Source organism: Eleginops maclovinus, chromosome 9 (genome assembly GCF_036324505.1).
Source record: "Eleginops maclovinus isolate JMC-PN-2008 ecotype Puerto Natales chromosome 9, JC_Emac_rtc_rv5, whole genome shotgun sequence".
Taxonomy (NCBI): Eukaryota; Metazoa; Chordata; class Actinopteri; order Perciformes; family Eleginopidae; genus Eleginops; species Eleginops maclovinus.
The window spans coordinates 8,784,540-8,812,213 of NC_086357.1; the positions used below are offsets into that span (position 1 = coordinate 8,784,540).

The 27,674-nt window shown below is 39.1% G+C and overlaps 2 protein-coding genes across 3 annotated transcripts in view; one reads left to right on the forward strand and one right to left on the reverse strand.

Annotated features, from left to right (window-relative positions):
- The window catches only part of phactr1 (phosphatase and actin regulator 1), a 33,972-nt gene extending 19,690 nt beyond the window's left edge, over positions 1-14,282 (reverse strand). The window contains exon 1 of one of the 2 annotated variants that reach the window (XM_063891644.1): positions 1,014-1,357. In XM_063891644.1, coding sequence (XP_063747714.1) covers positions 1,014-1,284 — 271 coding nt within the window. In that variant the 5' untranslated portion in view covers positions 1,285-1,357. Of the gene's footprint in view, positions 1-1,013; positions 1,358-14,122 lie in introns of those variants that run through there. The other variant, XM_063891645.1, reaches the window with a different exon arrangement.
- Positions 14,283-15,285: 1,003 nt separating this feature from the next.
- Positions 15,286-20,927, forward strand: LOC134870051 (NAD-dependent protein deacylase sirtuin-5A, mitochondrial-like). Its single transcript, XM_063892051.1, has 9 exons — positions 15,286-15,416; positions 16,218-16,332; positions 16,470-16,603; positions 17,269-17,498; positions 18,046-18,129; positions 18,812-18,865; positions 18,954-19,077; positions 19,477-19,592; positions 19,688-20,927. Exons 2-9 carry the CDS (start codon positions 16,230-16,232, stop codon positions 19,758-19,760), a joined length of 918 nt encoding a protein of 305 aa, XP_063748121.1. The 5' UTR covers positions 15,286-15,416; positions 16,218-16,229; the 3' UTR covers positions 19,761-20,927.
- Positions 20,928-27,674: the final 6,747 nt, after the last annotated feature.

Below are 27,674 nucleotides of genomic sequence, written 5' to 3' on the forward strand. Positions count from 1 at the left end.
GACTGTATTGATCTGTTGACCCGCAATAATACTGGAAACACATTTTCAAATTAAATCATGCTTGATTGACTGGACAATATTTTACAACCTGCTCGTCAGGGTAGCCATGGATACTGCGAGCATGACGACACTAGCTAGTGCTGCAACGACATTGATTAGTCCATTAACAGAGAAGTTATTGCCGGCATTGTTGATAATCTAATAATAGTTTGTGCCATTTTTATAGCAAACATACCATCCATCCTTTGCTCCAGCTGTTTAATTTTGAATATTTATAAAATGAACATCTTTGGGATGCTGTTGGTTGGACAAAACAGATTTTTAAGATGTCACCACAAGCTTGAGTGGGGCTAATATCTGACCTTTTTATTGACAAAAAATAATAATTAGTTAATATAAAAAAAGAGTGATTCATGGGCAATAAAAATGACGGCCAATATGTTCAGCGCATTGACTTCTTGGTCAATTAAGTAATTAAGTTACTTAAATTGGCTGGTTGAAATGTGGGGGAGAGTGGAACTGTAACTAATACTGAAATATTTTGAATTTAATACGTTTTCTAACAATTGTGATCTGTACCCAGCACTGCAGTTTCAATAATCTTTTGCATGACAGTATTAAGACTGGGGACAGCTTTCTTTTTCCAATTAAATAGAAATTGGATCACTATCATTTTCATCCCTACTTGCGGAGGATGGACCAAAGTGGACCAAATAACGACACAAAAATAAATCTTGCTCCACAGTAACATTAACTTAATTAAATAACAAAACAACTTTTGAAAAAACAGAAAGCACATTAAAGGTGACTATTGAGAGAATACAGTTACTTACAAGCAACGTTCAGGGCTAACGTTAATCTGAGTGCTGCTCCCGGTACTGTGGAAAAGATCTCCCCCCGGCAGTCAGGGAGCGGCCACCGGCATATGACAATCATCATTTTAAAACCAGAAGAGTAAAACCTCCTTCTAATATTCCCCTTTCACCCTAGCAAGCTGAAAGGTGTCTTCTCACCGTGCCGCTGCTCGGCTCCCCGGCAGTTGCTGCAGATGTGTTTGATCTCTTTCCCAATCTGGCAGTGGATCATGAAAGGCATGTTGTTGTTGTGCACGACGGGCTGATGCTGGAGCTGTTTGCAGGAGATGTTGCGGGACTTCATCCTGGTCAGGCAGAAAGGTCTGCTTCTCTTCCTCGGTTTCTGCTCCTCGGACGCCGCTGAAAATGGATTTTCGCTGGCAGCAGATCCGGACCATGAACACATCACGTCGCCTCTACGGCCCGCCATATTTCAGCTGTACAGCAGTGCAGGACCCTCTCGCCCTGTGCTCTGCTCCGGTGGAGAGGGATTTCAACTGGTTGGCTGCTTTGTCCTCTACTAACAAGTCAGCCATCATAAAAACGACTTCCGGTTTTAGCAAACAAAATAAAAGCACTTTTTCAACTTTAAATAAACTGTTACTACATATACACCATTATGTACACGCTACAGCTGACTGAAAACAGGCCCAACAGTCCAGCAGAAATGATTACATTCTCCAAAGCATTGTTTTTTAGTGTCTGTTTATTTGTTGTAGTTTAATGTAGCCTACATTGAAATGGCAATCCAAAAGAAGTCATAGAATATTTATGGGTGGACTAACTTTCTTGTCCTAGAGCAGGAGATTACCATCTGCAATAACAATCTGCAAAGAGATAAAAATACAACTTTTTTTTGAAAAGCTTAATCACAAAAATGGATGTGGCAGTGCAAACCATCAACTATTAGACAGTTGTTGTCCTATCATTGTTATTCTGCGAATTCAATTTAAAATGAATTCCCGATTCATTCATTTAGATTTACATATAAAGGTAACAATAACTAAGGTCAGTGCTGCTGTTATGGGTCTCTGCTCATTCCCCCACCCTCAATTGCTCTTAAAGAGAATTGTGTAAGTCTAATGATACAATTGTACATTTAAAGCACTCAACGTTAATAACGAGGAAATATATGTTAGTCATTAGCCAATGTGAATAATCCCATGTTGACACATCGTCTATTTATAATGTATCTAACACTTTAATTTGAAGGCCTCCTTGTTTTCCGGTTTTAGTCTGTCTCGTTGGCTGCACTTTAGATCCTTTACAGATTCAGCCAATGATGGATCGCCATTGCGCTTCAACCTCGCAGTGATAGCCAATGAGATTGAAGCACCGGGGGATAAGGAATACAGAGGGATTTTGAAAAAAAAGATGGCATGGCACATAAAAAAAAAAACATTTCGGATGGAATATGTAGGAAACTGGCAAGAAAAAAACTGAAATACAAAAAAACACAATTTTGCTTCGCACATAAATAGTAAAATATCTAAAAAGAAAGTGCATAAATAAAGGATTAATGGTAACACTACTGAGTTACAGTATGTACCAAAGATTACTAAAGGAAATTTGAAAGTCGTTTTAATGATTAATCTGAAAGAAAAACAATTACATTAATGCTTGTAGTTTCGATCCCTTAATCAAAAGATCTTACAGATTTCTTTCTAACAAAAAGACTTACCAAAAGAACAAAGTTGTCACCCTTATTTTTTTCATAAGTATTATACATTCTTTTTAAATTTAAAAGTGTTCCTGGTAAATAAATACAAATATAATATTGGAAGAATAGCAGAAATAACATTTCTTAAAAAGTATTGATTCACATCAGTTAAAGACATTTTACCTTAAATTGTACTCTGACTCATGTGGGGTTAAAAGCTCAATTATACGAGGTCACACGCACACAGCAAGTCTTAACAGGAATCAATAGGATCTTAAAATCAACTCTGGGCTTTATTGGAAACCAATGAGGATAACCTGAGACAGAAGCAATGAGTTCACACTTCTGAGGAGTAAGAAGTCCGACGTTTGTTTTGTATTTACTATTATGTACTCCAGGAAAAAGAAGGAACGCAAGGGTGAAAAATAGTAGATTAATTTGTTTTGCTACACTTCATTTTAACATCCTTCTCATTGTTATCTATGCTAGTATAAACACCGCTTCAATCCACATGTTGAAACATTTCTTTACTGCATCTCATGCTATCAGCTAGATTAAAAATGCAGTACCAGCTTCCAGATTCTGGAGGGATAAAAGCAAGTCAAATTTGGAAAGTCATAATAGAACAACTGACTGAACAACCCGATATACTTGTGAGACATTGTTAGTTATTTTTTCTGCAGAGGCCAACAAAGGGTCAGAGGTTGCAGTTAGATGTTTCTGACAGCAGGTGGAGCTCACTCACTAGTAATAAGGAGGGAATTAATTAGTCAGTGTCTACAAATGGTGACAGACTGAGCCGCGGGGTGCACACTGGTGAGGAGGAGTATGCGTCTCATCATGACCGACTCTGTTATCTCCTCCATGATACAACACTGAGCTGGGGCGCACAAGCACACAAAGCCTCCGAGTGTGTGTTTAAGGCTTGTTTTTAAACGTTTCAGTTACATACAATGTGTGTGTTGATATCTTTTATGTAACAGTACGATCATACAGTAAGCATATGCTGCATTTTCCCCACTGCAGATGATGAGTCACAAAGGCTTTCATTTCAATATGAAAGGTTTTGTATCACAAGATGAAAGGGGAGCAGTTTAGTGGACAAGTATCCTGTAAGGAGTGAGTATGAGGCCTTCAGATTACAGTAACAACCAGCACTGGAGGGACAATTATGATACTACTCACACAAAGTTGCTTTACAGAAGGCAGTTAAAGAGTTAAACTCATCACAGTTCCTATTCTGATGACTGGCCTGAATCATTGTACCATTCACTGTTGTGTCTTACTCCAAGGAGGAGATGTGAGAGCTGAGCACTGCTGGTGTAGGGCCGATCAATACATCTATAGTCTCCCTCTCTTATACACAGGCTTAGGCCTATAGTTTGTGTCTAGGAACCAGGGTGGTATATGCTTGCAGGTATGATTCATATTACGTGACAAAGAAGAGCACTGATTATTGTACACTTAACTTACAGGAAGTAGCACATTTTGCTTATATCATTTCTACTTTTACCTCAATTCCTATGTAATCTCTTTCCCGTCAGCCTCAGCTCTGATTTTGTGTCGGATCAACTGTTAAAAAAGGACAGGAGCGTGGAAAACATTGCATCTGCTTCACTTTAATAATGTAGTAGTATGCATGTTAGCATTTAGCTCAAACTGAATGCTTGAGTAGAGCCTCACAGAGCTGCTAAGGGCACATAAACCAACTCTATGTAGAATGACAAAATATTGCATTAAGTTTGGGGGATTTATGAGAAAGAGACTACTTGCATCAAAGCAGCAGAGGGCAAGATACCCATACTTTGAGATCTGTTTGCCTTTAATCTTCAGAGACTTCCTGAGGTTTAATTGCCACATGCCCTATTTGAAACAGAAAACCCAAGCTGAGATAACTTTGATGAACGCTTTCAGTGGTTGGTAGACTGTAGTCCATTTACATCTGTCAATATTAATATGTAGGTACTGTAAATGGACTGCATTTATAAAGCCCCTTTATTTAAAATAACCTTGGAGTTTTATTCACATAGACGAAAGTTTAACTAAAACATTAAGATTAAAGGTTTAAGCTCCCAGTATAGTATAGCATACTGCAGTATATCCTAACATGTCTCATGAAGCGATACCTTGTTATGTACCGTATGTCATCAAATAATAATGGTCCAAAGTGAGTTGATAAGTAGCACACAAGAAGATTAATTTAAATGCTGGAGCATAAATCAATGCAGTCATGACTGAGGTAATATTAAACTTGTATTCTTTCAAACCATAACATTATTTAAAATAAAAATGCTTACATGGCAGTATAGTTTTTTTCTGTCATTTTCACTCATACTACAAAAACTCTCATTTCAACCTAGCCCCTGCTTTGTTAATCTAGTTTTGAAACCCTAAATTCTCTTAAAAAGAGCCACAAGAAATAAAAGTGCAGTAGGGATGGGGGGTCATTTATCTTCAGTCCTCAGGAAGGCTGTTTTTTTTAAAAGGGGGCACAAAGGGTTGGCAAGTTACAGCTCAATGTGCTGGTGACCTCAAACACACACGAACAGACAGAAATACAAATGCAAGCACACACATGAGACCACAGGTGTGCTTGTCACATCATAGATGTCAGCACATCGTCACTGAGATGGCCTGTGGTGTGCACAGCTGTCACATTATTTTCTATCTGTGAGCAACTGAGCTCTTTACGTCTGTCTCACCATAAATCATCCTGTCCAACAGCATCTATCTTCTAGGCGTGTCTTTCTCATGAAGCGTCCACTTCTCAGCTTACCACAGCTGCACACAGCAAACCATCAGATGTTCTTATCGGAGATGTCTTGAATCAATTTCATCTGCCTGAGCAATGAGTCACATCTCCATGGTGGTCCAGTCTGCCAGAATACTTCTGTTTACTGACTCTTGCAGTTTGATCAGGAGACAACACATAAATGACAGAGTAGAATATTTGTACAGTACATGGGATTGTTTTTAAGGATGAACATGGTTTTGCATTTGATTAGCTTTTTAGTGCCCCTGAATAGGATCCTCACTATATTAATTTATGTTACCTTCCTAATGTTGCTTTTTTTCTAATGGCCTGCAAGTGGTGTATTAACCAGAGGCAAAAAATAGTCAGATTATACAGAAGTTTATAAGAAAATGACACGACTTCTCCCTTATCCTCGTTACTACCTCAGTAAAAATGTTCCTAAAGTTTGTATTGTCTCAATTTCAATTCAAAGTCTCATTAATACAGCATGATGATTGGTTGGGAAATCATGGTATCATTTAGAGTTAAATACATGATAAAGCAGGGCATGTTTCAGTGTGTTGCTACCTTGGATTGACAATTGGCTACCAAAGTGTTACTACAACCGAGTCACTATCAGAGTATACGTGTTAGGTAGTACTTAACACGTGGCTGTTTATTTTTTAAGAATTATTTGTTTTAAACTGGTTTTTCGCTAGTCAAAATAAGGAACACAATTTATATCCCAGCTAACGTGAATTGTGAATGCACATTGCTAAACAAGCTGAGCTAGCTAGCTAGTTAGCATTAGTGTTAGCTGGTACCACGCTGGGTACTATTTTCATAGAAATTACTACCTACTAAAGTACTTGCCTTTCAAGTATCCTGAAAAAAACACCTCACTGTTTTTTCAAAGATTCACTGAGTTTTCCAAAGAATTGTATTTATTTGTAGAGGGTTTACATATGAAATTCCATTCACCTCCTTCATTTTGGGATAGGGACTAAAATCTCAACCCCAAACTATGTTCCTCCTCTGTTAAGAGGTTTAATCCATGGTCATTACTGTCTGTTTGATTAACGATAACCCTCCCTCTTCTCTATATCTGATAACCATCCATTACCCCACATATCACCAACTCATCCCATCTGCGCTTCTATCTCCATTAGTGAAAAAATATTAATCATCCTCCGGCCTCTGATGATGATGATGCTGCTAATTTCGGCCCCGAACCGAGACTACAGTCCTGACAAAGATTTAGTGTGCAAAGTTAATGCGCTACTCTGCCACTGAGATGGGAGAGGTGGAGACCGGCTGTTTGGAGTCCGAAACAGACTCCCTTTTCCATTTAATATTCATCACTCTGCTACTTTAACCTCTGTTTTCCCATTAGCTCATCTGTCCACCCACTGACTCCCTGATTAAGATGCTGGCCTGCTTTAGTGCCGAAGGACTTGCTTTGTCAAATTTGAAGCTCTGGGTGTTTGTTGGTGACAGAAGTTAATTGTTACGAGTGGATGGAAGAGGCTTCACATGATGCAGTGTTTTCTAGATAGTTAGCTGTATAGCCAGTGGATAAACTACACTAAAATGGACAAAATTATCATTCAATAATCATTATTATCGTCACTTCAGAAGAGGCAAATTACATAAACATCCAAACTGTCTATGATGTCTCGCCGGTGTGTCCTTATTCCTAACACCTATTAATTCAATGTAATCCCTTTTCACCGTCATAGAGGTCAAAGACTAATGGAAAACCTGTAGGAACAAAGAGGCCTAACATTTTTTATTAATTACTTGGGTCTGTTGGAAATTATCCACACATATTGACCATTTCTGTCAATATTTCACAGCCGTATACAAGCCTTCCTTGTGTTTTACTCAAACAATTAACATGTTCCTGATCAAGATAAGTGGTGGAACAGTTATGGATAGATTAACCAATTAACAACTGATACATTCATTTTGGTTTATTTAATGTGTTGCTATGATTGACACTTGCCCATTAGGAGACAGCGAGCTACAGAAGCATCAGTGTTTCCTACAGGTCTGAAAGTGATGACTGAAACTCCTTATAAAACGATTCTCACTTCTAGTTTGTATGTGAATAAGGTCTCCTGGCAGCCCTCTACCTTACACATATAACAAGTATAACTTGTGTCAAAATCTAGGGCTGAAGAGTGAAAGTACTCTAAGGAAATCAAAGACATTTTAATACTCTTCATCCTCTGTAGCGCTTCCTTAAAAAAAGAAGTCCGTCCAAATCAAGGGTCTATTGACAGAGGGACAAGTGAGATTTAGGACAATATAGATAAAACTGAACAGGTTAAGTAAAAATGGGAAATATGTTGATTTAGACCTTTCTTATAACAACACGAGCTGCGGTCTGGTTTGGTCTCTTTTTCTTTCTCCGCCTGTTTGGAGATATTTTTAGTATCAAAACAGCATCAAACACACAGCTAAAACGCTGAATGAATTATGAAGAGATGAGGAAAGACAAAACAAGTCTATGAGTTTGAAGGCAACACAAAGTTCAATATTTTCTCGTCTTCATACAGTTTTTTTATCTCCTTTTCGCTCACTGCCATTCACTTTTCAGCACCGTCCGTCCCTCCCTTTCCCCTTTCCTTCCCCCTCCTCTCTGTGACTGGACCCGCTGCGTGCTGACTTAATACAAAGTGACAGAACAGTAGAGCCTGTAGGAGCTTGTGTGTGTGCTTGTTTGTGTATGTGTGTGTGTGTGTGTGTGTGTGTGTGTGTGTGTGTGTGTGTGTGTGTGTGTGTGTGTGTGTGTGTGTGTGTGTGTGTGTGTGTGTGTGTGTGTGTGTGTACCTTCCTGCTAATGTGTGAATATGAGACTTGGCATATCACCGGGATATGAGTCACCCCTCTCCTCTCCCTCTCTCTCTCTCTCTCTGTCTCCTGTATGTGGCCTTCACCATACAGAAATACTGCATACTTAAAAGGTATAATATGTAGCATTTCGCATTACAATGTCTAAAAATGTGTTCTTACATTATTTAAAATGTTTTAACCCAGAAAACCTGTAATCAAGGTATCGGTGCATTTCATTGGTCACTTGTCGTTTTGCCTCTTCTATTTGCTATAAACAAAGAGAAACACAGGATGATATGAATGAATTAGGCCAAAATAGCTACACATGTCATGAGGATAAGTAATAATTAAACAATGTCACACAATTATTTTGAATAACAGTACTACGGATTTAGATTTTCATTATTTTAAACAATCACTCACTCATCTAGAGATACAGTGTGATATTTAAGTATCGATCCAGCTTACTACTGTAAGTGTTACTTCAACCTGTGGCACATGCCGACCACTAAGCTAATGCGTTCATAACACCCATTAGCGTTTACCATGCTAATAAACTTATTTAAAAAATACATTGTTTAAAGAATGGATTTCAAAGCCGGGCTACCCCTCGAGCTAGGTTGGCTTAAGTTAGCTACAGTAGCTGTATTGCCATTAGACTCATTAAATGATAAGTTAGCATGTCAATACGTTAGCTTGACTATGAATGTGAGTCACATGAGATAGATTTTTATCGGTAGTGGTGGTTGTTTGCCCATCGTTTTTTTGTTGTTTTAATCACCCTGAGCAGCAGATACATACTTCGTCTTTGAGAAAAAAACAAAAACAAATCGACTGCCTGATATCTCTGCGTGCATTCTGTGGTGTGGTTGTGTATTTTTCTTGTTCAGTCCTGAGGACAGCTCCTGCAGCTACCGCCCGCAGCTGAAGTGCCCAGGGATGAATCACAGGGAGGCACATTTAAAACAAATATGAACAGCCCTCGGACGACCTACTAAACAAGCTGGAGGAAAACAGAGTCGGCCAAAAATAAGGATAATACTGCATTCACAATAACAAGCTGCAAGACGTGTAAGAACTTGTATTTGTTTTGTTCATAAATATAACAAAAATCTTTGTGGAGATAAAGATGTAAATTATGATGAGGAGGATTAGTTTAAAGTTGTAAAGTAAAGTTCTATGTCAAAAATGGTAAAGGGTTAGAGTGCTGTTTTATTTTGTAATCTATTTTTAAAAATACATTTTAAGTGTAGCATATTTATTGTTTCATTAAAATGTATTAAGGCTTAAAAAATGACATGGTGGGGATGTGTTTTCTTGATTGACAGCTGTTACAGCAGATCCACACTGAATTGGGATACATTAAGGTGTTTGGCCCAGGGATGGGCGTCAAAGATGATGGAAATTCCACCCGTAAAAAAAAAAGAAAGTCCTCAATCCAATTCCAGGAATGTTAAAGGTCCTCTCTTCATGTGCGACTGGTTTTATCCTGATCTATTTTGCCCTCTCTGGCATCTGGATGAAGAGAGCATTATGTTCAGACACATTGTTTGAAGGCTTTAAAAATATTCAGAGATTGTACTATTATGGGAAGATTCATTGTGTTAGTGAAAAGAAAAAGGCAAAAGTAACATCAACCAAACAAGTCAAAAAAGGCATTGAGGAAAACTGCTGGCAAGTTAACATGGATGTAAACAATGCATGGGGAAAATGTTCTTTAGTTTTGCTAATGTTTTACAAGGAAGGAATTGCATCAACACATCAGATAAAGTGCGTTTTGGTAAGTAAGGCTGAATGTAAACACAACCTTTGTTTACTAGAAAATTTCATTGATTTGATTGCCACCTGTTTGCACATATATTGCAGTGAATGCAGTGGATTATTACAATAGATTACATACTACTGTATTTCATAGTATGTGGTGTGAGGTTTGCAAAAACATTGTGAGAATTCTGGAAAAGGGAAAGTGGGTACAACCAAATTATAAATAAGAATTAAACTTCCTTTGAGTATGATGAACCAGATGTATCAACATACAGACACTGTGAATCTCTTTATGACCTAGAATCTTCTGTCATCGCCATTTCAACACCAATAAAACTGAACTGTGCCAAGTGTTTTCCTTTTAATCCCCACTTATACATGCTCCTGCACTGTGACATCACACCAGAGACTTTTCCACTCTCTTCATTGTCACTTTCTTCCCTGGCTCAGGTTTTTCTCTTTGGGACAATGGTTAGCTTGTCTGAGCTGAATGGATGAACCCGTGTGCCAGCTGAGGAAGAGTGAGGGAGTTTTTGTTGGGTGGCAGGGAGACAGGAAGTACTCCTCTGCATTTAAAGATTCCTCCCTGTCTCCCTTTTTGTATTCTGCCCAGGTATTTCTGCCTTCCTGCTGCTCAAGGCCTCAGATAATGTATGCAGAAAGCTGTTTTAAAGTATGTGTATCAGAGAAAGACAAAAGAGTATCACTCTGATTGTGAGAGGTAGTGTGTTTGTGCAGTGTTCCCACCATATTCGCGACAGCTCACTGTACCAGTCTTCATGTTGCCATAATTTAAAATCCTCCATCCTGCCAAGTTGTCCTCCTACCTAGCTCTGTCTCTGTCTCTCATTCAGGTCTTTATTAGAGTTCTCTGTGTTTGAATGAGAGCGTGGTAATGCCTGCGTCTTGGTCTTTGTAAGAAGGGCTTAGCTCTAACTGAGCTGACCTGGATTTACACTGCAGGAGCAGAGCGGTGCTGCCTCGGATCTGGACTGGTTTTAAACAATGGAGCGCAACAGGAATGCCAAAAGACAGCCTTTGAAATGGATCTGGTGTCATTAATTGGCGTGAACTGCATACATTGAAACCCACAGAGTATTTTTCTCCCAACTGTGAGCACTACTGAGATTTTTTACTTCTTTTTTTGGTTTCACATCAGTCATCCCATCTCATCAGCTTTGTTTTTGGAAACAGGCAGATGTTTTAAAGGCCTCAAAGATCATTAATTGTCATTATGCAACACCGAGTTACACAACAAAATGCTGTTGTGGCTTAGTCCTTTATGCTCCACACAAAAAACATGAGGAAGAAGACCAGAACCAAAACAGTAGTGCAATTCCTGAAGTGCATTTTTTATTGGCAAAAGTAGGAATGTATACAAGCTAAAACATATTGGTTAGTTCTCGGGGCAGATACATTGGGCGATATGTTATCATTAACCACAACAGGAAGAATATTTTTATTAAAGAACAAGCTCTGACTCTGACTACTCTGCCTGTCCTGCCCAAAACAGTGGACAAACAAAATTAGAAACTCTCTTGGGGAAAGAGTGGAATGTCTAGTAGCTAAAGAGACAGGCTTTGGAGGACAGAGCGAGAAGGAAAGTGAAAATCAGACTCAAATTGTGTGTGCAGAAGGCAAATGTTTGCCAGCAAATTAATCATTCATCTTTCTCCTAGTGTATGCAAATAGATTGATGCAGCTTTTCAATCTCTACCAAAATTAACAACTAATTTGTTTGTTTGACAGTGGATCCCAAAATGAGTGTTTTCTGATCAGCCACCCCATTCTGCATCTAAAATCCCTATTAAGGACTGCTTTAAAAATGATTGATATCACTGTGATGTGAGTCTGGTTAGGATCAGTTGCCAAACCTACATGTGCATGGTTTTTTGTGAAATTATTTTTGGTAAGGCTAAGGGAGAATTGAGGTTGGGGTTAAAATGAATTAATATTGACTGTAGGTAGAAAACAGAGAATGAACGTGGTATTTTTAAGTTAAAAAATCTAAATATAGATCATATGAAATAATGGTACAAGAAGATACATTATAAGTGTGATTCTGTTGTTACCTTCATAGCCACTTAAGGGAAAATGGGAAGACAACATTTGGGTTTAGGAGGGTAACAAATGCAAGTTCTTGCCAATAAATGTCCAATTATTCTCACCTGACTATTTGTAATACAAATAAATCAGGTCAATTAAGGCTTAATGTCCAACAAGAGCAAGTAGAAGAGTGATAATTGTTCATTCATGGCAAATTAGTTCAGCACTGAATGTGGCTGAGGAAGGTCGAGCTCAAGAGAGCTGCCAAAAGCCTGGGTGATAAAGTCTTGTTTACTAAATCCAAGACTCATATGCAAACAGCCTCCCACACACACGTACACCAGGCAAGCATGCATATTAACACCAGCACACACACATGCACACTGAAGATGGCATTGATATTTGTCACATATAAATGGTGACACGCGTCTAAGAAAAGTGTGGGCTGGATTTATGCAAAACAACAGCAGACAAACACACACATATGAAGTCAAGGGGAATCAAGGGAGTGGGCGGGCAGATGGCTGAAGAAAAAATGCAAGATTACACCAAAATAAATGTTTCTGGGGGGAGGAAAAAGCAAGGAAATAGAAGATTTGACGACAAATATCCCTCTCTTAGCAAAGCTGGCAGTGCCCACTGCACTCTGCATGATGCCACATCAGCCTTGAGCAGCTGCAGCCTGACTCTGTTTTTCAGCTAGTAGCCAGGAGCAGCACTGTGAGCAAGACATAGCAGAGTCCCCCCTACCACCACCACCAACACCACCACCTCCTGCCGATTCAAGCCATGCCTGACACAAAGCTCCAAGAAAGAATAATGTTACTCAAACTGGGGAGGCTCTGATACCCTGCTAAGAGAAGGTGTTGCATTTAAAGAACAAAATGGAGAGGGAGAGTATTGAAGGCCAAGGAGAGGGCAGCTGAGAGAGATTATAAGTAGGTGGGTCTGTACCATGAGTCATAAAGGTCTAAACCGGCAAAAAAAAAAGAAAGGAGGAAGCATGTGAGTAATTTCTGAGCTCATTAGCATCTATGTTAGGCTGATTTTTCCACATACATTTCTCAAATGTGCAGGCAAAAACAAGAGTAGCTCTAAATAAAATTAGTTCATCTTACACATTAACCTATGCATTTGAGTATAGTGCTAAACACAGAGTAGATGTTACATTTTTTTTTACGTTTGTGGGATTTTAAGTAAAGGCGAAGAATAGCCAGGAAGGGTAATTCTCTACAGTTGGCATCAGTCGGATAAAGGAAATTTAGACCTAAGTCTAGCCTAGCCTGCCAGGCTACATACACCATGTGACTGGGATTTGTCACATCGGCCAATTCTGGGGGAGGGTCGACCATAATCCAAATGCAGTAGCTCATTAAAAGAAGAGAAACATCTCTCATATATGTAACGTGGATGATCAGCAATAGAGGAATGCCGATTCCATGCAGATCCTCCGGGCTCTGTGCGCGTGTTCTGCTCGGTGGCATTTTCAGCACCGAAGGGCAGTGGACAGCTCCGCACTGATGCGATATTAAAGAAACCTCCCTCAGGGACCAGGAGGGATTGTCAAAGCAGGATCATCTTGTTATAACATAAAACAGGAAAACAATAAAATGAATAGATCTAGCCCTAAATCCATTCCGCTTATCAAGGCTTCGTGACAGCGTACCCATTGTGACCATGGCAACAAAGGAAACAATAACTTATCTGCCCGTGTTTTTGTGCACACAAACTAGGATTGTATAAGGCCACCACATTCGGCAAATATTTCGCATGCCATTCCTAACCCTTCTCCAAAATGCAATACCATCAACAACTGCATTTTAAATGAGTAGCCAGAGGCGGCCAAGTTTGCATGCATTTTACTGCAGCCGACGATCAAGGCGGAGTCTGGATGGAGCAATAGCCATCAATAGTCCAATAAAGGGTTAATTAGCTTTCCCATACCTAACACACATGCAAAATAATAGCCAGCCTTGGAGGAAAATTCTTCACGGCTTATCTCCCGGTGCGTGAGTCACTGTGAGGTTACCATCAAACCAGGTGTAGCTAGGCACCATGGGTATACGGTCAGAGCTGCACAATGAAAGCCCAAAGTCATGCTGCTGCTTCTGCGGCGTGGGAACTGTCACTATACTCGATGAAGCAATTTCTCACACCAAGTCCCTACCTTAGCCCCCCCTGCTAACACACCCAGACAAGAAGAGAACAGCATCCGTGGCTGCCTACCTGTCTCCAGGTGCAGAGAGATCCTCGCCTCGTTAATGTAAGGCGTGTCACTCTTGGAACGGACCCTCCGGATCGGTCTGCGGTCTACCTCCTCCTCCGGGGCCGCCGCCATGTTCGGCCAGCCGGGCAACTTCCACTTGCGACCGGCGGGACTGCGAGAGAGACGGCGCCGCAGCAGCAGCTACTCGTGCACCCGCCCGGGTAGACGGTGTGGGAGGGGGGCGCGCCGTTGTATGGCTGAGGAGGGAGGGGAGAAGGGGAGAGAGAGGTGGTAGGATGGATGAGCATCTTTCTTATTTATTGTCCTCTGGTTCTGGACATGCTGATCAAGTTCCAAATCAGAACACATTGTCCCATTAAAAAAAATCCCACTTTTACCACATTTTAAAATGTAATTTATGATTTTATATTTTTATATTTTTACATTTACTTTTTATGTTTATATCTAATTCGATTGATGAGATTTCCTTTTGAACATTCTTTCTTCAACTTCATGTATAAATATTCGTATTCTTATTCTTTTCATTCTAAAATGGAGCAACTGACACAAACCCCAATTTCCCAGGATAAATAAGGTGTTCTGATTCTATTTTTATAAACAAATTAAACTTTTCTGTGTGTCATAGGAAAAATTAAGTTAATGTACAATTAATGAACACAAGTAAATGACAGAAATGTAATGAATATCAATGTTTGATTAAAATGGCAATTATGATGCAAAGCTATTTCCGTTTCTTGAATATTAGGATGCGTTTATTGTCTCTGTTTTATATCATTGCAACCATAATACCTTTAGGTTTTAGAAGGTTTATTAAACAAATGTGCAATTTTATGTCAATTTTGAGTCTGGGAACTTGTCTTAGCGTTGTGTCATTGTTATTTGACAGAATAATAAACTGATTCATAAAAATAAAAAGATATTCAGATAAATGTATAAAAAATGATCACTTGTGCAAAAATATATAGCCCAAACCTTACCAGCTGCAATATCAAAGTAATAATCAAACACAAATATAATAAATAAACAATGGGCCTGTGTTTTTACTTTTTGCACTGACTTTACTTTTTGTGTATGATCCCTTCACAACATAAATAAGACATGCAGTGAAATACTACTGTGGTACAAATGCTCCCTCTGCTGGTCATATCCTGTTTCCGTGGGTTGTTATTTAACTCGCTGTCCCTCTTCATAGGTTCATTTCCTAACAGCCAAACCAATCCACTAAGTTCAGATGCAGAGCAAACTGCAGAGCAAACAGTTCCTGCTTCCTCCAGCTGACGGTCCTGGCTTCAGGTAGCTAGTTAGTTAGCAACCTACTCATCTAACAGGTTGTTGCTCAACTCGTTCAGGGAAATATAAAACATGTGCACGCCATTTAAATCTTCACAGCCTATTGACACGGTTGGGAAGCCGTGGCTGTTTCTTTGGATACAACTGCTAGCCTGTTAGCCTGTTAACTTCCATTCTACATGTTGACAGGCTGTTAGCTTAGCTAGCATAATTTAATGCCAGCTAACAGACTCAGGAAGGTCCCTGCTTATTGTGCATGACAGCTTTCGTATAGTATTGTATTGCGAAATGTATTACATTCACTGTCATAAATACAATGAAGTAGCCGGCTAGCAGTGTGCTTCTTCATGTTAACTCAGATAACCTTTTAGCCTTATAAACGTCATATTTTCCTTATTGATCACATGAAGTCGCTGTGAGCTAGTCACTGGTCGTTTTTACATTTGAGACAGACACAAGCAGATGTTTTAGTGAGAGATATAAACTAGTCAAATTCTGAAGAAACCCTCCATGTGGCCATTTGATGAAACATACATGAATTTTAAATGCATTTGAAGCTTCATCGAAACATCCTCTGTTGGAAAAGCAGCGAAAAACAAAAATATATTGTTTTCTTGTGTTCATCCAAATAAAGATGGCAGCCGGAATTGACATATCTGATATAAAACTCATTGCTCATTTTGTTAAAGTTTGATTAAGTTTGAAAGGATTTGAAGTTTAAAGCGTTTTATGCAAACATTTTAATTTTGATAACATATTAGGCACAATTTCTATTGTGAATAGTGTCATATTGTTCTTTCTTAGAAGCCAAACCGAATGATTGTGCTCCAGCTCACCTGCAGAGGTTTATTAAACCCTCCCCTGCATGGACACCTGAAAATACAGAGGGGCTGGCAAATCATGGCGAGACCTAGTTCAGGTAGTGTTTATTTTTTCACAGCTTTTGTAACATTCTCATCCTGATGAGTTATTTATGTTTTAATCATCCACAAATCCATGTAACCATAGTTTAGTTTGTTATGCATTGAGTTAAGTTTCTGTGCTTGTTTTGTGCAGACCTGGCAGCTTTCAGGAAGACTTTCTCCACGGCAAAAAATATAGCTATCATCACCGGAGCAGGGGTGAGTGCAGAGAGTGGAGTCCCCACCTTCAGAGGAGCAGGAGGCTACTGGAGAAAATGGGAAGCACAGGTATTCAAGTACACTAGTAAATCATAGAGGTGTTTCTGCTATTTAGCCTTCCATATTGATATAAACTTGGATGACACACCTAACGTCATAATGCAAATCATTATGTCAGCAACACAAGTGCAGCTTACAGAAATATCATAATGTTCAGCATCTCTTTTTCAACCAAAACTGAAAACTATTCAATGCAGGACTGTTGTATTAGAATGCATTAGTTTTAAGTGTACATATTCCCTTGCAATTGAACATACATTTCCTCCATCAGTTTTTATGTTTTCTGAGTCCACTATTGCTAGGGCAGGAGACATGAGAACATCTTTTATCTGTTAATCATATATGTGACCAACTAGCCCCTTATGTTTTTATCTGTTGTGAAGCTTACAGCCCATCTAAAGATATGAAACTTGGTATCCTACATCATGACTTTGTATTGAATTGGCGAAAAACTGCAATATAGAAAAAGTTTGTTTGTGCCATTGTCAGAGTCGTCAATAATCTTAAAACACAACATTGACTTTCCATTATTTAGCCTTAATTTTTAACAAGCAAAAACAATGTGAAGTTCTTTTGGTGGTAATGTTTTTTTCCCAGGGAATAATTGATCAGCAGATACTTTTTGTCAGTACTATCAAACCTTTATTCACATTCACTTTATTCTCATGTTTTAGCAACTTGCCACTCCAGAGGCCTTCTCTAGGAACCCCTCCCGTGTTTGGGAGTTTTACCATTACCGCCGTGAGGTCATGCTAACAAAAGATCCCAATCCCGCCCACCTGGCCATTGCAGAGTGTGAAGAGCGACTTAGCAAACAGGGGCGCAACGTGACAGTAATTACTCAAAATATTGACGAGCTCCACCGCCATGCCGGATCCAAAAACATCCTGGAACTTCACGGCAAGTAGAACACCCTCAAGACACCTAATGCCAGCATGGATTCAGTAATCTATACTAACTATTCTACTGCATAATTAAAAATTCATATGTATTTGTACTTAAAACATTTCAAAGGGCAAACATTAACTGGTTTTAGCTATAAGTTACCAAACAGAACATTTGAGCCCCTCCAATGTTGGGAAATGGTCACTTTTCAGTCTAATCTGACATTTTATTGGGTAATTAACTAAGTGAATATATTTTTTTATTATTTGTCCTTCCATCTTTTCACTTGATTTTTCTCCAATAATGGTTGATCCACTTATTATTTTCAAACGGTAATTAATGTTTACGAGTCCATAAAATAACAACACATTACAAAAAAAGTCTAGGGTTTTAGGTTCAGTGGACTGGAGAAGCTGGACTCCCTAATATGCGGCATTTGTAGTTGACATATTACAAAAATCAATTAATTTAAAAAATGTGTTGAGTAATTTTCTGTCTTTTAAGTAATCCATTGACAATTTGTCTGCGCGCTGTTCTGTTGTCTCTTGTGTTGTTAATCCAGGAAGCCTGTTTAAAACACGCTGTATGAGCTGCAGTCATGAAGCCACCAATTACCATAGCCCCATCTGTGCCGCTCTGAAGGGCAAAGGGTAAGAGGCTTTATCTGGGGTTGTTTGGATCATTGGACTGTTTTCCTCAACAATATGAAAAATGTGTCCGAAGAGATATTGATCATAATCATTTGAGCACTAAATGCCAGAGAAAAAAAAAAGTCCCATTTCAGCCTGGCAGATGTCAGCAGCTAAATAACACCTGATGAGGCGGTGAAAAGGGAAATCAGTGAACGCAATGAAATGTCACTTGTCACTTATCTGACATTTAAAATGGATGTTTTTTAAAAGCTGAAATGTTCTACAAATCAATTTAGTCCCTTTCGTGGATACAATGACGCAAGTCCTGGGCTAGAGTTCAACATAATTATCATAACAGATCATGTTAAAACTGGTATGTACATTTTAAATCGTATACGGTAGGTAAGGTGTGCCTGCTTTGAAGCGATGAATACGAATAAGTTAATTAAATTCATAATAATTTAAGTGATAATATGTTCATCTTCAGACAATCTTCATTTTTCTCTGTTTCTCTGTCTTTCATCCGATATTCTTGTTGTTATTGTGTCAATATCTAAGGCAAAACATTTTAAAAAGACAGCCATAGTACTAGCAATGTTCTCATAATAAGAATAAGAAACATGCTTTGAAAGGCAGAGTTTAAGTTGTATTTTGGTGTAATCACCCTTTTTTTTTTTAAACTAACAATCTGCATCCTCAGAGCTCCAGACCCCGACACAGAGGACGCCCAGATCCCTGTTCAACAGCTGCCCAGGTAAGAGACACACATGATTTTTTTGTTCTCAAGCTGCACTCTTTTCAAATGAGGTTATTTGTCTTGACAAAGTGTGTGTGTGTTTCAGGTGTGAGCAGAAAGGCTGTCACGGTCTCCTGAGACCAGCTGTGGTTTGGTTTGGAGAGACTCTGGACTCAGACATCCTCTCCCGTGCAGAGGAAGTGTTGGACAGCTGTGACCTCTGCCTCGTGGTGTGTGTGTGTGTGTGTGTGTGTGTGTGTGTGTGTGTGTGTGTGTGTGTGTGTGTGTGTGTGTAAAACTATTGTTCATCAATACCACTGCCAAATTAACTAATGTACTTGCCACTTTAATCTAACTTTTATAAATGTTTTATATATGTCATAAAAATAGTTTAAAAACATGACTAGTTGTTCCGAGAATTTATGTCTAACATTATTGCTTTATTATTTGAAAAAATAATAAAGCAATATATCCCTTTTGAAAATGATAAAAGCTGTACACTTTTATTAAACAAAGCAGGTGAAATTTGCAAATGACAGAGAAACGCGCAAATGTCAGAAAATATGAATATATACAATAAGAATTATTCACTTTTTAAAATATATTTTCAATAAAATCTCCCCCTGCAGGTTGGCACATCATCCGTTGTGTATCCAGCAGCCATGTTTGCTCCTCAGGTGGCAGCCAGAGGAGTCCATGTGGCCGAATTCAACATGGAGAACACGCCGGCCACAATGCGCTTCAAGTGTGTTTCATTTGCTGTCACAAATTCAGACACACACATCATTAGTAATCACTGATTGAATTCACAGCAAGTTTCTTGTTCTCTGTTTGTGTAAGGTTCCATTTCCACGGCCCCTGTGGGACAACCTTACCCCCTGCTCTGGAACGCCACGAGACTGAACAAAAATGAGTCCTGGACATCAGCTGCACAAAGACTACACTGTGTAACACTGGAGGACTTTATTGGTACCAAAAATAATAATATAATGTGAGGAGACAGGGTTCAGGAAAAATAACAGCAATACAGCAGTACATTTACCCAAGTACTGTACTTTAGTAAAGTTTTAAAGTCACATTAAGCTACTTCGTGCTTTTACTTCACTACTTTTTGTGGGAAATGCTTTTAATCCACTACATGCATTTTATTGATTTAAATACTAATTACTTTGCAGATTCTGTTTTTTTTCAAATAACATATAAATCAACTTATACATTATGATGAATTATTATAAGGTAAGCTACCCAGCAGTATATTCACATAAACCCCACCTTAATCAAGTTCAACATTAAAGTGATAAACACATTAAATCGTTAATGTTTATAATACAATTATTTAAGATCTATGTTCCAAAATGGGCCATATTGCATAATGACTACTTTTGGTATTTTAAGTAGAATTTATCATTTTTGGTATAATTGAAGGCAGGACTTTTACTTTTTTTTAAAGATTTCATTGGTACTTTCAAACTGATGGAGGACATTTTTTCCAACATTGAATTTCAACAATGTAGCAATTAATGCTAACACGCTAAATCACACCAGTGCTTTGTGCTGACTTTGGATTTGCAGAATTTTGGATGAAGAGTTACAATTGTGAAACCTGACTCGTAGCAAAATGATGAACTGTGCTGTTTATAAAAGGAAATGTTAAAAAGACAGTCACATTGATAAATAGCTAAATATATGGATTAAATATGAACACGCCAACTTTATCAATCCTTTTACATGGAATGACTACTGCACATCAGACTGTAGGGGGCAGTGTTTAGCTTCTGCTTTGAAAGCCAGTACACCTACAGCTCTGAAGGATCTGTGGGCTCTGCCAGATATGTGATGTGTGTGTGTTTGTGTGTGTATATTATATCAGTGTTGTCTGAATTTATGGACCGTGGTGAAAACTGTATGATGCCTTCCAGTGGGCGTCAGTAAGCTCCATTAAAACCAGGGAAACCAGTGACTGTGCACTCCCTGAGTCATGAGGAGACGAAGGATTTGTCACATGTATATTGAGGTTTGGAGGTGATTTTAAACTGCATATGCATATGAAATGAATAAATATGCAGTCTTGAAAACTGAATGGTGTCTCCGCAGAGCTTCCTCTGAATATGCATGTCTGAATCACAAAGGATCAGAGTTTAACACTGCAGTGTGCTGGTGATGGCAGTAGTGTAGGAGTGTTTATTAATGTTAATTCCTCTTTATGTTCTCTGTTGTAGGCGTTGTTCTGCTAACTGAAGATGGGATGGTGCATTATGGGACTTTTAATTTATTGCAGTGATTCCCAACCAGTGGTTCTGGAGCTGACTACCAGGGGCTATATCGAAAGATTGTTGAGATGCTAAGCTAATTTAAAACAATATAAATTATCCACAAATTGGTGTTGCAATTTGTGTATCGGCCAGTGATCTAATTCAAAATGTATTAGATTTTTTTTTCGTTATCAAATTGAGGTTCATTTATTCAACACATTTTTCCCCAGTGATTCGTAATGGATTCAATCCTGCCAATAGTGGTCATAAACGTGCTGATCCCTCCAGAGGGGCTTGAACGTTCCACTTATTTTGTCGTTTACTACGGATCTGCATGCGAGTATTGTTTTATTACAGACTTGAACAAAAGTTTAACTTATCTTCAAATAATCTAAAAGTATTTATCTCGCCCTTCTAGATCACCAAGGTACTTCATTTTGAAATTAAAATGAATTTTCGTTTTAAAATCTGCCTTAAGGCTACTGTCGACCTACATGAAGCCACGGAGGGACAATTCCAGAAAATGGGAAAGTGGTTTGCCACTACGCTCCTACAAGAACTCCAGCAGGCAGTGTGATTAGAGTAGTTAGTCTTTTGAGCAGCAGTAAAGACAAATGCAGTCACATTCCTCCAGCTGAATTGTCCCCAGGAGGGACAGGCCCGTTATTCCAGTGGTATTGTGAAATCACCCTCTGTTGAGTATGGGTTTGTTTTAAATTTGCCAAGACCAATGTATAATTTGGATATTGTATTTTAGTAAGTAGCATTTTTATAAGCCATATGAAAAATGGCATAGATTCATTTTCAAATATTGTTTTCTTTTTAAAATTTCTTACCAAGACTTTTTAATAGTCTTTAATATCCATTTGGAGATGTAACAGGGGATGTCCATAAGGGGTAGCCCTTTTTTATAGAAAAAAGCGTAGGAACCATTGCTCTATCTATATGTTCCTCGTTATATGCGACATGCTAAAGATGGAATCTGCTCCTTCCTCCTCAGCAACACCCAACAGGCTTCAATCATCTCAGCACTTATTGAAACACACACTGTGCACAGGTTAGCTCTGTGAGGGCTCATTTGCAGGAGCGACGGATGTCACGAGAGCTAATTAATATTGGGCTAATCTGATGTTGATTTTCATGTTAGCGTAACACCTAATCTCATCACATATATCTCATTCCTTTCTTTCTCTTTCTTCTGCTTTCTCTCAGCCTCTTTTTCGCTCTCATCTGCCATGTGTGTTTGAGATGCTGTGAATCTCTCCCCCTCTCCCTCCACAGCTACGCCTCCATCACCTGCTCATTAGAGAGAGGATGATGGTCCGACGGTCCCCCATGACTCTGCTCCAAAAATAACAGAGCCAATTTCCCGCCTGTTAGGCGGAGATTTCACACCAATCTGAGTCGTACTGCCAGCTAGGCCTGTCAGTGAGAGACCAAGAGAAAAATAAGGTGGAAAAGAAAAGCAATGTAAGGAAAATGTAGGTCAGAATGTAATGAGTCTGAAAATACAAACACTTTATCTGTAAATATACCACCCCTATTGTCCTCGAAAACTGTACTGTACTGTATTCGCATATTTGGCTAATTTGGGAGAATGATTATTTAAAAGCAATTTTTCATGAATAAACTCCGGTAAAATGTAGTCTTTGCGCTTATTTTATTTTCGAAATGTATGCAAACAAGGTTTAATGTGTTCATTTGTGAGCTTTATAGGAGTTGGAAGCCAGGTTTTTTATCCTTTGTGAAAAGCTAGGGGACAGTTTCCCCACTGCTTTCAGTCTAAATGCTAAAATAAGCTAGCTGTAGCATTACATTTACTGTACAGTAATTAAAGTAGTAGAATTGAGCTCATTTAACTTAACAAATTAACCCCAAATAAGCAGTAAATATACTTGCCGCAGAGTGGACAGGTTTCATCGTGTTAAGTCTGATTAGATGTAATGTCTCGGATGGTGTCTGTAGTCTCATACAGCCAATTATCAGTGACTGTCTATTTTAAGACACTTAAGCTTCTAAATTTCAAAGAGGAGTAGCTACTGATGTTTATCTACTTGATTTACAGAGTGTTGGAATCTCTTACGCTTGTATTTTTCTATAAATTGTTTTCAGGACTCCAACCAAAAAGATATTTAAACTACAATCTTTGAAACAAGAGAACCTGGATGTGCAAAAATGCATTTCCAAGGTTTGATGACTCCTGCTAAATTCAGTGGACATAACCACGGATGTATCATTTCAACGGCCAGAAGTAAGGAGAGTTCGTCCCCAATACTAGCCAACCTCGAACAGGTTGATAATTATTATTGTTGGACTTCAATTCACACTTAACAGGGCAGCATACGGTCCGATGAAGAATCACTTCCTTCCAATGCAGGACTTTTTAATATAATTTAATATATTGTTTTTCATTTTGGTATTCCTTCCCTTTCTTCAGGCCTTTCCCTGACCTGCGTTTGAACTTAGTCACTTCTAGTAAGAGGAAAAAAAACAACACGTGCACAAACTATGCCGCCTTGAGGCCACCAAGATTTGAAAAGTGTAAAGAAAACCCAGACTGTCTGCACCCTTTTTCTTCCAGGATTGTCCAATATTTCTATAAACGAATAATTACGCCACGACAATCAATTTAAAAAATGCTATATTAATTTAAAAAAATGTGTCACATGGTTAGGTATAAGTGAAGCTATACGTTTTCCCCCTCTGTCCATCAGTCAGCCGCAGGTGTGAACCTACAACGGTTGTAATGAAGAGAAGAATTACGACGTCCTCGTCAGCCAAGGCCAGAGCGAGGTTACGGTCAATATGTCCGTCAATGTCACAGTGTTACCAGCGACCACGTCAGTAGGGTAACATTCCCCCGCCTCCGCAGTCCCTCTCGTCACCAGCTTTATGAGCTACAAGCCCACATGTGACCTCTAACGGACAGGGGCCCGTGTTTGTCCTTGTGACTTGGAGGGTGTAGCTGATTTCCCAGGAGTTTGTCAGCTTTACTTTATACAAACATTTAAAAGTATTTGTTCAGAATTATCACCTCAGGCCGCATGTTTGACTTACTGTATTTCTGTAGCCGTTAGGGTTGTTAAAAGGTGAGAAAATAAGATGCAAAGAAACAGTGGATCGTGGAAAAAGTTGTAGAAATTACTATATATAGAGTCATATTTAAAAGTGTGTGTGTGTGTGTGTGTGTGTGTGTGTGTGTGTGTGTGTGTGTGTGTGTGTGTGTGTGTGTGTGTGTGTGTGTGTGTGTGTGTGTGTGTGTGTGTGTGTGAGAATAATTTGTGTCTAACATCTCGTTTATTCAATAGAGAATCTTTGCCAACTTCTTCATAAACTGGAACATCATATTTAATTCATTCAGTGAAAAACTGTGAAAGTTAATTAACTTTGATCAAGGAAACGTGTACTTTTTATGTTCTATAGATAAGAAACAACTTCAACCAGAGGATCTGTAGTATGAATTTGTAGGATATACAGCATGCGCATGAGTGAGTATGTCTTCTTGTATCTTTACCACCAAATGGTACTTTGAAGAGGGTGGGACCTGACAAAATATCTGTACGTTTTATAAATGCCACCATTATTTAAACATTTGTTTATTCTTAATTTGTTAAATATCATATCTTTACAAAAATGCATTATTTTCATAATTTTCCATACTTTCAACAAATGTTTTTTCTCTTCAGAAATTCTCCTTGCTTATACATCCTTATCTAAATGTCCTGATGTCTTTCTTAATTTTCTCAATGTCATCACTTTAAAACCCTACAATGAAGTTCACCCCAGACTGAAATTCAGGCGCACGCGCACAGTATGATTTAGTTTAACGAGCACCACCATGTAAGAGTTGAGTTAGCATTGTTCCTGTATCCACAAACAAGTGAGAATGTTAGCATAACCAATCAGAGAAAGTTCAAGAGATACTGTATTTTGGTGGAGACCAAACTAGAGCTAAAAGGAGAATTACTTTAGGACAAATATTCCTCAGTTGGACACAAACACAATGGGATGGGGATCTCTGCTGAAAATGTAAACATTCTGCAAAAACAACTTCATAAGGTGATATTACGGCAAGGCTTCATGTCTTTCCATTAAATCAGAAGTTGCTTTTTTGGCAACATAAAATCGAGTATAGTCTTCCACCTGACAGGACCAACAACAAGTTGTAATAGGCAAAAGAAGTGATATAAACGTCCCTGTTTCTGCATCATTTTCTGCTCACACTGCAACACCAAGTTGTGAATGAGCAATGTCTTGTGTTCGGCCATTACTGGGCTAAACATGGCGGTGTATCTGACAGTCTCTGTTGTGTTGATGTTCTTGTGTCGCAGTGACCAAATATCTATAAATAACATTAGAAAATGACAGAAAGTAGTGTCTTTCATATTCATTGTCAGTGCCATCAGTGACACCAGCCATTTCTTCTGTCAAGGATATTTTCCGCTGTTTTGTTCTGTATGCCAAAAGTTATTCTTAGCTCCTCACTCTGTGTGTGTATGTCTGTGTGTGTGTGTGTGTGTGTGTGTGTGTGTGTGTGTGTGTGTGTGTGTGTGTGTGTGTGTGTGTGTGTGTGTGTGTGTGTGTGTGTGTGTGTGTGTGTGTGTGTGTGTGTGTGTGTGTGTGTGTGTGTGTGTGTGTGTGATGCAGAACAGTGTTGTTTAACAAGCTTAGCAGGATCAGGTGCTGAGTAATCTGCTGGTAATGAGGCTCACGGTGTGTGTGTGTGTGTGTGTGTGTGTGTGTGTGTGTGTGTGTGTGTGTGTGTGTGTGTGTGTGTGTGTGTGTGTGTGTGTGTGTGTGTGTGTCGGTGTGTGTCGGTGTGTGTCGGTGTCGGTGTCGGTGTCGGTGTCGGTGTGTTTGTGTGTTTGTGTTTTTCAATTATACCAAAACAAAACACACAGCTTTACATTTTGCCATTTTTTCTTCAAACACCCCCCACTCATTCTTCTTCACCTTATGCTCCTACCCACTAGGCATGCGTGTGTATATAAAATGTCAAATTCAGTACAATTCCGTGCACACAAGCATCTATGTTGTCCGTGCTGGGCAGGGTTTAACTGAATTAAGATGACTGAGGCTGGTGCTCTTCCCAATCGTCCCAGATTGGGCTTTGGAGTGAAAATCCTCCAGGGAAGCACTAATCCCTGACTGTCGGGAGCAATTTTTATTCCGTAAGCAACGCTTTCTCGCTCGCGCTTTGCTTGCTCCCTCTGTTGCTCCATCGCTCTATTTATAGCCTCTTAAGCTGCTCTGCGTGCCACTGTTTACCTTTATAGCCCCCACTCTTTAGATTTAGAGCCGGTCATCCCCCTGGTCCCCAGCCTGAAGAATTGAAAGCAGGACATGTCTATCTGTGAGCGTGCTCTCATATAAGAGGGGTCAAGATGGACACAGAGAGATTATGAGCATGGGGAGAGGTGGGGAGAAGAGAGGGGACACAAAGACAATGGAGATGTAAAGTGACAAGCAGATCCAAATGTGTATTCCAGGCGGACAGGCAAGCTGTCTGTGTTTTCAGAGGACAGATTGCGACAGAGAGGAAGTCGAAGACGAGGAGGAGAATTTGTGTGTTGTATAGAGCACAAAAAGAAATGGAGGACATGGGATGTACTGTTTCCTTTCTTTCTGAGAATCTGGGTTGTTAAAGAATAGTTTTACATGGATGCCCTTTCTTGCTGGAAGTTGTCTGTACAGTAAATACATTGTTGATGCCAAAAGCCTTTATTTTTTGGTAATATCGTGCTTGTGCCAATTATTTAGTGTAGGACTATTTCTTGGAGACTTTCTGGAGTCTCCATGGGTTACCTGGCAATTAGTCCCAGCTAGGAAATATTCAGACACTGCAAATTATTGTTTTAATGTCCACAACACACCAGACACTATAGCAATAATTTAGAGTTAGGTCTGGGTGACCCTGGCCAAGGTCGGTGATAGTCCATGTGTTTGTTATTGTCAACAAATCCCTTCAAAAGTCCAAAACCAACAATCTGCCCTCTAAAAGTGTTGACTTCGCCACCTTGTCTGCGATTCTCATCCTAAAACTTTTGAATCCATTGAGTGTTAAAAGTAAATATTTCTACTCAATAATTTATTAAAGCGTCCCTATTCTGCTCATTTTCAGGTCTGCCTCTACTGTGACATGTCTCCATGCTTTAACATTCAAAAAGCTCTTTATTTTCCTCATACTGCCTGTGCTGCAGCACCTGTTTTCACCCTCTGTCTATAACCAGAGCCCAGTCTGCTCTGATTGGTTAGTTGGCCAGCTCTGTTGTGATTGGTCAACTGCTTAGAGATCTCACGTACAATGTGTTTGAGTGTCAGCCAATAGAGGCGCACGTGTTACATAGTGATGTGTCTATGTTAGAGTCAAATGGAAGTTTTTCAGTCGGGAGGGTGGGGGGAGAACTCCCTCTACTTTGGGTAACATGCACAAAAACCTATATAACACACTACAGGACAGAGAAACCCCTAAAAAGCATGATAGGGCCATTTTTAAGCAAACTAAATAGTATATAGTATTTGTGGCAGCAGGACAGTGTGTCTGGGATTGAATATAATAAATAAACAAACATTGT